The sequence below is a fragment of the Parasteatoda tepidariorum genome, chromosome 4 (genome assembly GCF_043381705.1).
Source record: "Parasteatoda tepidariorum isolate YZ-2023 chromosome 4, CAS_Ptep_4.0, whole genome shotgun sequence".
Lineage (NCBI taxonomy): Eukaryota > Metazoa > Arthropoda > Arachnida > Araneae > Theridiidae > Parasteatoda > Parasteatoda tepidariorum.
The window spans coordinates 10798186-10814638 of NC_092207.1; the positions used below are offsets into that span (position 1 = coordinate 10798186).

General features: G+C 29.7%; 2 protein-coding genes across 2 annotated transcripts in view; one reads left to right on the top strand and one right to left on the bottom strand.

The window, feature by feature from the left end:
- LOC107438028 (uncharacterized) overlaps positions 1 to 3413 on the bottom strand; it is a 19701-nt gene extending 16288 nt beyond the window's left edge. The window contains exons 1-2 of the mRNA XM_071179402.1: positions 3261 to 3413; positions 1003 to 1206 (exon numbers count right to left, since the gene is read on the bottom strand). Of these exons, the coding sequence (XP_071035503.1) occupies positions 1003 to 1206; positions 3261 to 3291 (235 nt within the window). The 5' untranslated portion in view covers positions 3292 to 3413. The remainder of the gene's footprint in view (positions 1 to 1002; positions 1207 to 3260) is intronic.
- Positions 3414 to 5379: 1966 nt separating this feature from the next.
- Positions 5380 to 15594, top strand: LOC122269397 (uncharacterized). Its single transcript, XM_043042279.2, has 6 exons — positions 5380 to 5529; positions 7910 to 7968; positions 9802 to 9906; positions 13220 to 13258; positions 14288 to 14320; positions 15440 to 15594. Exons 1-6 carry the CDS (start codon positions 5445 to 5447, stop codon positions 15464 to 15466), a joined length of 348 nt encoding a protein of 115 aa, XP_042898213.1. The 5' UTR covers positions 5380 to 5444; the 3' UTR covers positions 15467 to 15594.
- The last annotated feature ends 859 nt before the right edge of the window (positions 15595 to 16453 follow it).

Genomic DNA, 16453 nt, shown 5'->3' on the forward strand with positions numbered 1-16453 from the left:
TAATATTTTTATCAGAAATTAAATTTAAAATTTATTTTCTGAATTCTATATTTCAATATTCTCAAATAAAAAACACAAATTTGTAAAAAAAAAAATCTTATTTCAGAAACAATTTTTTTCTTTTTTTAAATCAGCAGTGGGGACAAGTGAGGGAATGACATATTGGTATATTTTAATTACCTAAAATAAATAAAAAATAAAAATTGATAATTTTATTTTTATTCTTTTGTTAGCTTGCATTCTGAAGAACACTTTCCCTGATTTTTTCTTCTTCTTAAGCTGTAAAACAAACATAAAATATACTGGGGACATGAAAATGACTGTTTTTGTGAGAATGACCCATATATATATATATAACTTAACCATTCCATGATTCTACTCTAACTTCCGAACGACTCTTACTTTACGAAACTTCCACCATTCCATGATTCTACTCTAATACTATGATGTTTAACCATCAAGAGAAGTCTGATTCTCATGGTGGTCTCACAATCTATGATGATCCGTGATGGTCCATAATGGTTCTTACTATACATTTCCATGGTGGTTTAATTGGAATTCTTGTTGGTTCTCAGGAATATACCATCAAAGCAATTTTTTTAATGTTTGACCATCATAAATCAGTCCGAATTCCTACATCGTGATGATAATTGTTCATGATAGTTTCAACATTTGATTTCTAAGAAACTATGATGGAAATTTCGGATGGTTCAACATGAACAAACCATCACAACAAGTTGCTATCTTATGTTGGACCATCATAAATCATTCCGAATTCCTACATTGCGGCGATGGTCCCTTATGTTGGAGTTGGTTACCATAAGAAAATAACATAGTTCATGATGGAATTATTGATGGTTACCATAAAACTTATGTTGATCCATCGAAGGAAAACCATACAAAATTTTGACCTTGCCAATACTATGTAACACGTGCTAAGTTGTAACACGTGCTTTTAACTTAAAATTATAAGTAAATATTTATAAAAAGATGTTTACTTACGAGGAGGACTATGCGGATGTATGACAGGACAACAGAGACCTTGTTTTTCAGGTCCACACCTTGGCGTCGTATTGAGATCTTTAAAAGAAGGCATACAGCTGGTAACACTGACGCATCTGTGTAATGGACCAAGAGCATCTGGACAAGCTTGGTTTATCCATAGATTATGAGCACACGAAAGAATACCGAAGAATGCAAAAAATTCTAGAAAATTGAATGGACATTTATTTGATTAAATAGTGGAAACTTTTAGGGGATACATTGGACAAGCATGTATTGTACATATGTACAGTGCGCCAAAAAACGGCCCACTCTGAATAACTTTTGATCTGATGATCGGATCTTCACGTTCAAGTATTCTATCTTAATGGTTACAGGGGATGACCTCAAATATGCTAATTAATTAAGTACCGATGTTTTAAAGTAAGAAATCAGAAGCAAAAATGTATTTTCTCTAAATAAATATACCTTTTTTTCGAGGGAATCGGATTTCTTTCCCCCCAAAATATAGGGAGTAGCCACAATCTGGGAAATATGGTCCCCATAATTTAATCAAAAGAGCGGTCCAAAGTTTTGACCCCTTAGTGATAATTTTATTTTTTGCACATTTCGCTATACGTCCAGAGCTTTTTCAGCGAATTTACGATTTTTTGCACTCAATTATAAAAGTCATTTATCCCAAGTTAATTCCTAGCAAAATGCAACTATAGGTAAATATTTATTATTTTATTTAAAAATGGTCCAAAAAAAATTTTGAATTGTAAAGTTTTCAATTTCTTACATCCTTTTTAAAAACTTTAATTTTACGTGGCAAAAATACAAAATTTTAACGAAATCGGTCGAATAGTTCCTGAGAAATCGAATTTCAAAAATACGGCTTCTTTAAACTCAATGGACGTGTTTCGGTCTCAGTTTATAAAAAAGAACCGGCGGTTTCTTAAAAACCTGATACTTATAATTTTAAAAAAAAGTTTTTTTTTAAATGTTGTAACGCTGGAATAAACATAGTATATTGCTATATTTCACTTCTAGTTCAATTCCGAGGGTAATTCCATTTCACTATCTTAGTTTACCTTTGTTCAAAAATATAAACATATTGGAAATCTCTTAAGGTCATTTCCTTTTCTGTCGTAATGTAAGTGTTAACTGTTATTTTATGTATTCTACTCAAAATTTTTGTATACGTACCTTTTAGCGATATTTTGCTATCTACTGCCAAAGTTGGAACAATTTTTTTTTGTTGGTGATGCTACAAAGTTTGATTACTCCACTCCTTACTTTAGCTTTCGAAAATTTTTACAAAAATTCTTTATTTGGAAATATGCAGTATTTATTTTTTGTTATATTCTCCTTTATTTTTAAGGAAGCAAAAATCATATTTTAATTATTTTTTTAAATATATCTCACGTATCAAATTGTTATATATTTGTCCCTATACTTTTAAAGACATTTAGAGTTACATTTTATCATTAGATTTTATTCATTTATTTAATGTTTCTTCTGATGTCATTAAAGAAACTGAAAGAAATTTTTCATATTTTTCGATGAATATTTTCGATAACTATTTTTTTGTTTTTTCTCTGATCTTTTCAAGAAACAGATTTGGTACAAAAAATATAAATTTTAATTTTTTTGAAAAAAATATGTAAGTCGAATGATTTTTAAAAAAAAAACATACATGGTACATTTTTAAAGTGTATAAATAAACCATCAGCCCGCTATAAAAATTTGAATCAAAACGCTGACCTATAAAAGTCTTTAGAAACTGCAATCATATTTACATAATAATTAGACACATTTATTTCACTGTTTTAACTTTAACTAAATTTGATCTGCAAATTAAAAAATATTATGTCAATAAAATGAACTTGGTTAATTTTTTGTTGAGTCTGGAAAATAAGAGAGGCAAGTATCGTAAAAAAAATTAAGTCTCGCCTTTTAAGTATAGACAACAGAAAAAAACTAAAATATTGATGTTTTCTTTTCAAAAATGAGCTTTTTTTACGACACGTCATTCTTGTTTAACGAGCCTAAAATATCGTATTTATTTCATTTAAAAAAAATTTGTCAATTACATACACCAAGCAGTTAATTCATCATATAATTCAAATCTGAAAATATTATTAATTTTTATTTTTTTACGTCATAAAATTTTAATTTATTGTGAAATATCAAGTGAAATTGTTTATGAGAATACAGGTTATGAGTTATTTATAACCATGAAAGTGAAAGAAAAAAAAATCTTAGGTTGGACTCACCCCAGACGCTTAACTCTAAATGAAATAGCATAATTAATAGTCATCAACGAATATACCTCAGATTGTTTTGGAATTATTCATTCCTAAAAATATTTTTCTTTTTTTTTCATTTATTTTTTTCTCTCGTAAACATAACCGCCTGACAACCAGGATGACTGTTGCCAAACGGATACTAAGAAATAGTTCAAATTTTCGAGATCACCGTAATTTGTTACCCAAATAATGTAATCAAACTTATTTAGAAATAGTTTTATATACATCTAAACAGCATTAGATTTAATAAATTCAGTTTTTTAAAAATCAAATACATATTTTTTTTATTATATATAAAATTGCAAAATATTTTTTGTCATTTGTTCTGTTGTCCATAAAAGCGTGTTCAGGGAGCCTATCAGGTGACATCAGAACGGTAAAGTGGTTGGTTTTTAAAAATCTAAATTTGCAAAACGTAAATTTAATACCACTATTATAAAATCCTTAATTACTTTTTAAAAACATTGTTGGATTTTAAATACTTTTTAAAAAAAATACATTAAGAAATGTACTAAGGCAAACGGACGATGTCGTATGAAGAATTAGCTTTCTCTTTAAAAAATAGACAATTTTCATGCGAGAAGTTTAGGAAATGGAATCTAATACTAAGTCCATTTTCTTAAATAGCTAGGCTAATTAAAATCTTGTTATGCATTACAATATTTTTTTAAACCACAAAATACAACTTCAATGGTTAATTGAGAATTGTGTTTAATTGCAAATAATGGTAATTATCAAACAGTTTATTTCTAACTATTGCATATTGTATTGTAGTTCTAGATGAGACTTGAGCACTCTAGTTAATCAGAATTTTGATTAACGAATAATTAATTTTAATGATAAAGTGAAAATAAACTCTGCTTATAACGGTCAAAAAACGATTGAAACTTGCATTGTTAGTAGGTATGGTTGCTGCAGTAGAGATTTGAGTGCTCCAGCTCATCAGCAATATTACTAAGTTTTGATAGTATGATTTAACCTTCACAGAAATAAAAACATGCTAAAACTTTGAGAAAAAATGGATGAAAAGTTAGTATTTGTATACATTTAATCTATACAACTACATCTTTTTTAATAACATAAATTTATATTGAGGCCGTGATGGCTTAGAGCTTCCGCCTTCCAATGAGGTAAACCGGGTTCGATTCCGATACAGGAATTAATTTCTCCAGCAGTGTAAGTTATACGGTTGTAAATTAATTTCTCCAGCAGTTTAAGTTATACGGGTGTAAATTAATTTCTCCAGCAGTGTAAGTTATACTGGTGTAAATTAATTTCCCCGGTAGTGTAAGTTATACTGGTGTAAATTAATTTCCCCAACAGTAAAAGTTATACAGGTGTAAATTATTTCTCCAGCAGGGTAAGTTATACAGGTGAAAATTATTTTCTCCAGCAGTGTAAATTATACAGGTGTAGATTAATTTCTCCAGCAGTGTAAGTTATACAGTTGTAAATTAATTTCCCCAGCAAAGTTCGGTTCCTTAAAGTTGCGAAGTAATTACTACAATTCCAAAGTAGTTTGTAGTCACTACATTTTTAAAAAAAGTAGTTAACTACATTTAAAAAAAATAGTTACTACAATTGTAACAAAGTAGTTGAAATGTAGTAAACTACAAAAATAATGTAGTTTTCCCGACCGCTGCTTCAAATGATAACAGTTAAAAAATACTTCTTCCATAACTGTGCAAGATATTTTATCATATTTTCTTCAATATGTCAATTGTTCTTTTTTTTTTCTATAGTTGCTTTATGGTTTGGTATAGCCGGCAATACGATAAAGAACAGCTGTGCAATATTTATTCTGCAGTGATTGATGCAATGCTACATTTAATTTCCGAAAAAATAACACAATCCGAAAAAGGTGGAAAAAATCTTATCAAAATATTTACTTTGAAGTTGACGAATATACAATAAATGAAATATAACGTATTTATGTATGCGGAAAATTATCACATTATGAAGGTAAGAAAAGACTTTAAATGACAATTTGTTTCCGTCCATACAAAAAAACGGACATGAAGGGTAGCTTTTATCTAACTGTGAAGGGTCACCCACGATGGTCGTGACAATCTTTCAAAACTGAAGCATCCTTTTGAAGGTCAGCGAAAATGGTATATAAAAAGAACGATTTCAATGTTACTTTGAAGGAAAATGAATTTTTTAAAGACATTATTGTTAACATGCTGCGCGTGTGTGGTTCATGCTGCAGATTCACCGATAAAGCAGATGATTTGCTGTAAGTTTTAAACTTTAGTGTTTATTCCTTAAAATGATTGATTTATCCTCCGCAGTGGTCGGAAGTCAATTTTTAGTAAGAAGAATTCACAATATTCTATTAATTATCGTAGTATTCATGTAAAATGGTTAGAAGTCTTTTGGTTATATTCTTTTATCAGATGTTACCTCAAAAATAATTATTGTTATTTCTGATTTTCAAGTTCTCAAAAGCTTAAGAATTATTGAAACTATTATGTAAATATTTCATGTAATTTTTGAACTTCGCGATTTTAGAGGTAGGTACTTTAGGTACTTTATTTACATCGCACTAGAGCTGCACAATGGGCTACTAGCGGTCTGGGAAACATCCCTGAGGATGATCCGAAGACATGCCATCCCAATTTAAATCCTCTTCAGAGGGGATGGCTCCCTGCTTCAGAAGCCCGAAAAGCTGCGCGTGAGATCGAACACTTTACGGTAGAACAGTTTAGCGAGAACCAATACCGTGCATCCTCGGTTCCTACGCAGGCTGATCAAAGTGGTCTCCCAACTGCTTTCTGACCGCAGCCAGTGATGCTTGACTTCGGTGTTCTACTGGGAACCGTGTCTTTACGATCAGTCCACGGCCAGACTGTGATTTATGAAAAAGGAGATCTCGTTCGTTCCCTGCCTTGATTATAATGATACAAAAGAATGATCTGAGAAGTACCAAGGAAAATAAATAAAAATAGCTGCCCGAAGTTTGTGGTACTATTATAAATATGCCCCAGGAATAATTCTTGATTCGTAACCATGACGATAATATTACTTTTAATTTTGTGAATTTGGGTTTTAAAAAAGAAGAAAATTTCTGCTTTGTTGATTTATACCATAAAAGAAATGAATTTAAATTTAATATAAATAAACTAATTACATGGAATTCTAATGCTTCTAAAAGCATTTATTTAAGTTACATTTTTAACCAAATGAATAGAACTAAAAGAATTTGTAGTAATGCTTATTTATCAAAAAATAACATAGATTTCCAAAATTTAATAAAAAGCAATGGATATCCAACTAATGTAATTAATTCTGTATAAAATCGCTGAGTTAATTGTATGTTATAATTGAAATCTCTTTGTTAACTTAATTTATATTTTTACCATGTGCAAACGCAATTCCGGCAATTCCAAGGGCAAAAAAAAAATTTTTTTTTCGTTAAATGTTAATATTTTTTCTAAATTCAACCTTATTACTAATATGAATATTTTATAATTAACATGCAATCTTATTAATTTTATTTTGTAATAGTCGTTGAACAGCCAACCGTATTTTCAGTTTACGACTACCAATGTGCAACTCCGTATTCTTGTAATTTCGAACTCAATTCAGAAGACAAGGGAACTCCCCGGAGGACTTTTTGATGGAACTAATCTGCATTTGCTTTGCATGGAGAGGAAAACCACGAAAACCCCTGTGGTTAGCCTGATGGTTAGGGGACACTAGCCCATAATCCGTCTACTACAGAGGATATTTTACGTCAGCACTGCGATCGGTGCACGCCCGGTATGGAAATCGAATCAACCAGTCATAGTCGGGATTCGAACTTAGTTCACCTCGTTGAGAGGCGAGCGCTCCATCCCCTGTGCCATCACGGTTCAACCTTATTAATTATAAACTTTCATACGCGCTACTTTACTTCAGTAAGAACGCGCCAATAGTTGATTCCCTTCCCCTATGCAAGCTTATATTTTCGTATTTTATAATCTGGCATATTTGTAACGAAAACATTTTAGATCACTTTTGAAAAATGCCTGTAAGCGTAAATACTTTCGAATTCGCTACTCACTTTGTATAGCAAGTTTTGAGCATTATGTAGTTTGTTCTTAAATTTTTATTTTCTATTCTTGATTCATTGTTTTAATTTGCATTTTTATTTTACATTTTTTGCTTAGTAAGTTCTATTTTCGTTTAAATTTTTTAAATTTTTCGTTTAAATTTTGCTCCTCACACTTTTGTATTGATAGGTTTTACTTCGGCTATATTAATGCAATATTAGAAAGCACTATTTTTTTCTGATATAATCGTGAGAGCTGGTAACAAGATTATATATTTTTTCTTATTTTATTTTTTTCCCAATTTTCGTTCAAAATATAAAAATTTTTAAATTTGTAAATATTTTTTGAAAACATTTTTTAATAATTACTTTCTTCACCATTAAAATTTTTTTTTCTATTTTTAACTTACTTTTTTTCATACGCTTACTAATACGGAACTTCCAAAAATTTCCATCAAAAGATCCATTGAGGAAAAGTACTTGTCTGTAATGATTGCTATTTTGTTGCTATTGTCATTTATTTTAGTGTTTTTATGAAACAAACATATAAATTTTTTAAAAAAAGCATTGTTTTCTATTACAGCAAAAAATGAACAAATCAAAAATTCTGTGCTACAATGTCTTCAGTTAGTGCCAAGTAGTGTAAGTAGTCTAGTTTATTTTAATTTCAAAACACGAGTTGTAGTTGTAGTTCATTTACGTCGCACTATAGCTGCACAATGGGCTATTGGCGACAGTCTGGGAAACATCCCTGATGATGATCGAAGACATGCCATCACAATTTTGATCCTCTGCAGAGGAGATGGCACCCACGCTTTGGTAGCCCGACGACCTGAACGCGAAGTCGAGCACTATACGGTAGAACAGTTTAACGAAAACCAATACCGCGCAACCTCGGTCCCTACGCAGAGTGATCCAAGTGGTCACCCATCCTCACACTAACAGCAGCCAGTAATGCTTGACTTCGGTGATCTGCTAGGAACCGTGTCTTAACGATCAGTTTATTGCGGGACTGCAAAACACGAAACAACATAAGTGTGGGGGTAGTTTTGTAGGATTTCTATAATATCTTAAAATATTAATAAACACTTTCTCTCATAAAAAAAGAGTCAAATCAATTTATAACAATGATTTATTTAATATTACGTGATTTTTCATATTTATTAATTTTTTTTTTACAATTATTAAATAAAAGATATGTAACAATAAATTATTTATAATCACGCCCTGCGTGAAATTGTAGATAAAAACTGATAAACTAATTATTTTGAAAACTATTATTTCAAATAATCGGAGAAGTCTTCTAAAGTTTTAGTCATCTTTGAAAAGTTTCTTACTTAGATTTATTATTATTATTTTCATTATTATTATTTTATTATTAGTTTCACTAATATTATTTTCTTTTTATAATTATTATTTCATTCAAAAAGTCGAAAATGGTTTATGATCAAACATTAATGAACATTTATTTAAAACAAATTTTCAATATGGAATCATTATTGAAATTTGAAACTACTATGACTCTTCACCGATATAAAATGGATATAATAAATTAAAATGAAATGGGAAAATAAATGGAATGTATTTTTTGTTTAAAAGAAATTTTTGTTTCACAATGAAGAATTAAGAAAGTCACGCTGGGGGGTGCTTGAGTTTAATGAGCTAGGGATCGAAATAGTATTAAAAAAAAAAAAAAAAACTGTTTGAAACAACAGTTTTGCCGTGCAATTAAAGCAACGAAAAGAGAGAGTCACGACAGATTTCGAAATACTTGACAATTATTTTCTTTCTAATGTTAATGGTATCATCGTTAAAAAAAAAAACGAATTTCAGAAAAATGAATAAAAAAAATTATTTTTGAAAAAAATTATTATTATTATTGTTGCAGTATAGTTGCTTTATCATACAAAAATGCAATATGTCTCAATTTTGAATTTTTTGTATTTGATTTTTCGATTGCACGGCACAGCTGCCACTTTTGGTGGTGCTATTTTATTCATCCTAAAGCTATCATGAGCAGTTCTAGACATTAAACTTTAAAATATTATTACGCAGTTCCAGACATTAAGATTTAAAATATTATTGCGCATTTTCAGACATTACGTTTTAAATTGTTATTGCGCTTTTCCAGACATTACGTTTTAAAACATTATTGTGCAGTTCCGGTTATTAATTATTAAAATATTATTGCACAGTACCGGACATTAAGTTTTAAAATATTACTGTGCAATTCCAGACATTAAGGTTTAAAATATTACTGTGCAGTTCCAGACATTAAGTTTTAAAATATTACTGTGCAATTTTAAAATATTATTGTGCAGTTTCAGACATTAACTTTCGATATATTTTAGAATAGATAATTATTGCATTTATAATATTAACATTACATTTCTGAAAGGAGTCTTCGTTCATAATGGCATTTAAATAAATAAAAAATTTGTTTGTAAAAACGTACATGAATACAATTTATTTCAGTTTTCTGAATCAGTTGAGAGTTGCAATCCAGGAGTAAAAGTGAATGAAAACTACTCACAGTATTTGACATTTTTTTGCAATCTTAACGAAGCTGAAAAGAAACAGGTAATGTTTTCTTCGATTCTAAATTTTCACATAAATTTTAAATTTTGCTCTGCCTGCAAAAAAAAAAAAAAAAANAAAAAAAAAAAAAAAAAAAAAAAAAAAAAAAAAAAAAAAAAAAAAAAAAAAAAAAGGTAAGAAAGAAAAAAAAAAGTGAAATGAACAAGTCGAAAGAAGCCACATCGGGACTGCCAAAAAAGCGAGTTCTTTCTAAATATAGCAACCATATCTCCTTGCTCTAGAATATATCTATGAATAATAAAATCCACATCAAATTCACAAAAATTATTTAGGGGCCGTTCAAAACGTACGTACACAAAAATGGGGACATTTTAACCCCCCCTTTCGTACATTACCGTACATAAGGTCTTACTCCTCCCCCCCTAGAGTACGTACATTTTATTACTCTACCCCCCTTTTTCATAAAAATTAAAATAATTTTGTTTCAAATAAAATTAAATATTTATTTAAAATAATTTATTCATTTAAATTATTTAAACAATAACACCCAACTTTATCTTTATCGGTACCAGAAAAAGTTTCGGGGTTTGCAATTTTTTATTTTGCGAGACAACTTTTTTTGAGAACTGATTTACCCATTCTAACAAGTGGTCGCTGTGTGAAAAAAAATACGAGAACAAACATATGTATAATACATGTGTAGGAAAAAGTCAAATTTAAATTTGGTGTATGCTTATATTGTACGTACTTTGTATAATACCTCCCCTCTCCCCATAATACAAAACCGTACAAAATAGCAAATCCCCTCCCCCTCCCTTCAGGATGTACGTACTTTTTGAACGGCCCCTCAATATTATTAATATTTTATGAAATCCAGCTGATTTTAGCTCAAAAATTGTATTATTTATTACTTAAATAAAATTATCTATCGCCTTGTACAATAAGCTGTTGTAACTTCTTCTAACCAGAAGTCGTGGAGGTAATAAGCTCGAGATCCAATCCACAATGGGATACCTGCAACTAAAGTAGTCTGGCTATCTCGATCCTGATTGGTTGTTGAAACGTGAGCAACTGTTTTACGGTATTTTTTTACCTTAGCAACTGTTCTTTCCATTTTATTTCGAGCAAGCCAAGCCCGTCAAGCATCTATTCTCTTAAGTGACACTTTCAAAATTCTTTCACTAAGATTCCTTCTCAAGATTTCAGTTCTTTCAGAATATATATTCACACAGAGGCTTACCACAAAGAAAGTCACGAAGCCATGTGGAACATAAATAAACTGATCATGCATCGAAATTGCCAGGTACACAAAACGAAAATATATCACGGTTACAATAAAATACACAAATAATAAATCTAAGTTAAGTAAAAGAAGTAGACGAGAAAGAATTATATTTCAATTAAATCGATGTGCGATAGGGCTCTATATTTAAATAACTTATCGTTAATTAACATTTTAAATTCTGTAGAGAAACTCAGCACAACTTTAAAACGCCATTTTGCTGATAAAGATTAACTGACGTCATAGGACACGTGCGTGAGTATGGGAGTTCTTATTTTTGAAGTGTAAGTACCCAATTGAAGAATAATTTCTCGTTACAAGTAATTTTATTTTATTTTCAGAACGAAATTGGACGAAACATTTCACTACATTTTCAGTATAAGTTGTTTTACGTTTATACTGAAAAGAAGCTTTTCGGAATAAAACTATCCATCGGTAACTTTACGCTAATTTTTTACCAAAATAACTGTTACTGACTCGTTAGCTCACTTAAATTCAATTTCCAACCAGTCCTGTTACACTTTTCTTGCTAACAGGCAAACCATGGAAAGTTTTCGTGTTTTTCCCCCCTCCTAATAATGCGTTAGTTTCATAGAAAAAGTTTTTCATGAAAGCAACTTTGCAGATTTGATCCAGGAGTTATTTTATTTTTTTTAAAGGGGTTCAAATTTCTAGAATACGGAAAAAATTACGCTTATCGGTTTATTTTATTTTATTACCATGGTTGAACTGTGCCGATTCAATTTTGGGTTTATGACTACCAATGTTCATACTCTATAGCCTTGTAATTTAAAACCCAATCCAGAAGGCAAGGGAACTTCTGGACCAAGTATTGGGAGACATTTTGTCACCGTGAAGGACTGTTTGAAGGAACTAACCGCATTTGCGTTACATGGAGAGGAAAAGCACGAAAACCTTCCACGAACAGCCTGACGGCAAGTAGACTCTAATCCATGATCCGTCTACCACTGAGAATATTTTATGTCAGCACTGTAGTCGGGTGCAAGCCGGATGCGGTATTCGTATACACCAGTCATTGCTGGGATTCGAACCCGGTTCACCTTAATGGAAGGTGAACGTACTACCCCCTGAGCCATCAAGGCTCACAGCCTTACCAGGGTTCTGTTTAGAAGAAATTTGGGTCCGTTAACGGGCCCTTCACAAAATATCTTTTCATAAAAACGGACCCTTCACCAAATATCTTTTCATAAAAACGGACCCCTCACAAAATATTTTAACTTAAAAACGGACCCTTCACAAAATAATTTATCTTTTAATCGGACCCTTCACAAAATATCTGAACAGACCCCTGCTTACGGTTGATAGCATTTTTCATTTGTCACTTAATTAAAATATCCTACCTTTAATATTATGCTCTTAATTATATCCACTTGATATCAAAGTTTTATGCTAATATCCCAAATATATTTTGGAGTTATTATTTTTTTAAAATTAAGTTTAAGAAATATAAAAATATAAAAATTATATTTTTATTTACATAGACGCAAAATAAATTTCTTTAGAATTATATCTGGCAAAATATTTCTTCGACAAAAATTACGCGATTTTTATATTGTTTTTCAAAAAAATTTTATAAAACCTTGTCGGGTACCGGTTGGGTAATAAATACCGGGTACTCTATACTAACTGGGAAAAAATGTAAATTTTCACCGGGTACCCGGTAAATCTCTAATTGGTACCAAAGGTTAGAAATTACTTTATAAGAATTCAGGGAAACAAAAGAATTAAAGCTAACTCCAGAAACTTTCTGGGCTTCGGACAAAAAAACAAAAAAAATGCTGCATTTGCAAACATCAGAAACTATTTAATAATCCAATGCAATTCTGATGTCTTGTTTAATTACAAAGAAATTTCTTTAAATTTAAGAACATTTTTAGAGATTTTTAGTTATTAAGCACCGAATTCTAGTAATAACTATTCAATATATATTCATAATATATTTTCAAATTTTTATTCTATTGTATAATATATATTATTCGATAATATATTTTCAAATTTAACTTTTTTATTCCAAATTTTCGGGATTTTTCTTACATTATTTTTCTTTTACAGTCAGAAAATTGTGTGAAGAAGAAGATGAGAGAAAAAGGGGTAATATTTTTTTAAAAATACATACTAAATTTTTCCTTTCAAAAATTACACGAAAAAATAAAACGATATAGTTTTTAGAATACATACTAAATTTTTAAAATGCTTACTAAATTTTTCCTTTTAAAAATCATGTGAAACAATAAAAATACATAATTTTTAGAATACATTGTAAATTTTTAAAATGCATACTAAAGTTTTCCTTTTAAAAATTACAAGAAAAAATAAAAAGATATTGAAGGAAAAAAATATTTCATAAAAAAATAAATTAGATTTTTAAAAATTATATTATAGATGTGAATACAGGTGTTTTAAAAGAAGAGAAAAAAAACACTAACAAAAAGAAATAAAGAATTAATTTTTTTTCAGAAGTATTTTAGAAGACAAATGGGAGATATTAAAACAAAATGAATATTTATTTTTTCAAATTTCGTCCTACATTTTTAACTAGTATTTAGGATTAGGAGATAAATGAAAAGAGAGATAGATTAAAATAAAAGATCATCTTTATACAAAAAAAAAAAAAACCGACAACTTTGAAATTATTTTAGGAAGAAAATGAGTTTCTTTTTTAGTTGATCCATGTGAAATCATTTTCTTCAATTAAACGTTACATATTGTGTGCTTATACATAATTTATTTTTTATGTATGAATATATATATTATTTAAACAAAAAAATTTTAAATTTTACAGTTATTGAAACATGAAAATGTAATTTATTTTTTAGTTGATCCTTATGAAACTACCCTCATTTAAATATTTCATACAAGAATCATTGTGTATAATTAAACCTTGCATATTGCATACTTATGTGCAGTTTATTTTAAGGTATCTCTGAAATAGATATATAAATTAAAATAAAAAATCACTTTCAAATGAAAAAAAAATCGCGATTTTAAAATTATTTTAGGATGAAAATGTAACGTATTTTTTAGTTGATCTATGTGAAAATATCAGCATTCAAATTGTTCATATAATTATCATTTTGAGTTATTAAATTTTGCATATTTATGCATAGTTTTTATTTTCAGGAATCTCTGTTAAAAATTGCGATGCCCCTTTTGGTATGTAAACATTTTCCATATCATAAAATTTCTTTCAGAAATATTTTTATTGAAGTTTTTTTAAAAAAAAAAAGAAAAAAAAAGTGTCAATAATTTAAATGAAAATACTCTCCATTGATGAAAATTTACTAAGGATGGGCATGACTGGGGAATGGAATGAAGCATGGCATATTATACCTGATATGTGTCTGACCCTTAAATGCAGGGCTCGAAAAACAGCCCGCCCGCCGTCCTCGGCGGTCAAAAATTCCCAGCGGACAACGAATTTCTCGANCTTAAATGTATGAAGTGCCCTAGTCAGCGCTTTTGAAAATTTAAGCACCACTTAAAGCTAAATTTTTACACAATATAGAGAACCTGCTTGACTCAGATCACTTTATTTTCTCTTCACTTACTTTTTTTGTTTTAAAGATATCTTTCTCCTGACAAAAAGTATTAATTTAATATACATTTATTTTATTCTCTGTATTTTTTTTAAATTACTTTCCATTACTTATTATTTCATTACTTATTCCATTACTTATTATTCAATTATAAAATGGCCTTTGATTAAAACGATAATGGTTAAAATTATAATTTTAAATAACATTTACTACAATTAATAAGGCAGTTTTTAAAATAACTCTGAAAAATGTATTGTTTTCTGACTTGGTTGGCATCCATTTGGAGTGCAATTAAATGCAAACAGACTCTATCCATAGGGATAGTGGTTTTTCTCTTAACTATAATTTTTCTTAACTATAATTTCTACTCCATTCAGATACCCGATCTTATCCCACTTTCTCCTATGCTTGCTCGAACGCCTTGCTCACTAGGGGACTATATGTAGGCATTTTTTTTTAATAAATCACTTAGTTATTTAGTTAAAATTTCTCATGATTTAACACTTTTAAGTGAATGAGCTAAAATATTTTTTCTAAACTTAGAAAAACTTAAGTTAAAAAGTTCAAATTTTGTTTCTTTTTATTTTTCAAAAACCTGCAAAAGACTTTCCCGTTTTTCTACTCTGTTCTTCATTTCAGTTCCTAGATTAGTTTCAGATATTTATCGACCAAATTTATTAAATAAAAACCAATAATCAAGAAGTGTATTTGATTAATTCTTTCATTTTGTTTTTAGAAATGCTTTCAGAACATAAAGACTTGATGTTTCGGACCCACAAAACTCGATTGAGAAATTGCATTGATGTATAACGAAGCTCTGCACTTGTTCCTTGTTAAGTTTTATTTTTTGATAGAAGCAATAAAAAAACTTTTTTCTTTTAAAAAAAAAAAGTTATTGTTTGTTCTTCTTGACGATAGAATCAAAAATACAAAATTTGTTTCAGAATGAACGCATTACATACGTTTCTACACTAAATTTTATTTTATAACTGTCGTTGAACAGCCGACCCAATTTAGGGTTAAGGACTGCTAATGTTTAACTCCATAACCATGTAATTTCGAACCCAATCCAGAAGGCAAGGTAGCTCCTGGATCAAGTATTGGGAGAAATTTGACCAAGTGGAGGATATTTAAATAGAACTAATCCACATATGCGTTACATGGAGAGGAAAACCATGAAAACATCTCATGGTTTGTCAAATGGTAAGGGGACTCTGACATATGATCCGACCTGACTCACACCGATCAGCACTGTAATCGGTGTGAGTCAGGTGCGACATTCGTATCGACCAGCCATCGCTGGGATTCGAACCCGGCTTACCTCATTGGAAGGCTAACGCTCTATCCTCTGAGCCACCGCGGCTCTCTGTCACTAAATTAAAGATTGTTTTTTAATAACTAGGGTCACCGCCTCCTACTCATTCTTTTTGAATGTTTGGCAAAATAATTGGTCAACATTTTGAGTCGATCAGATTCCGTTATTTCTTGCTCTATAGTCATTAGAGCCTGATTTGAAGTAAAAAATAGATTTGAAAACACAGTTGTCGCATATTATATGAAATTATGGACGCATATTATCGAAACGAGGGAAACTTCATTTTTGATGACAACTGATATTTATGAGCAGAAGAATTAAATTATTAAACAATTTGCTTTATTAGAGAAGTAAAAAATTGTTTAATAAATTCTTATTTCGATAATTAAATTCAATAATATTTAGGTCGTATCAACAGATTTAATTTATCATTGT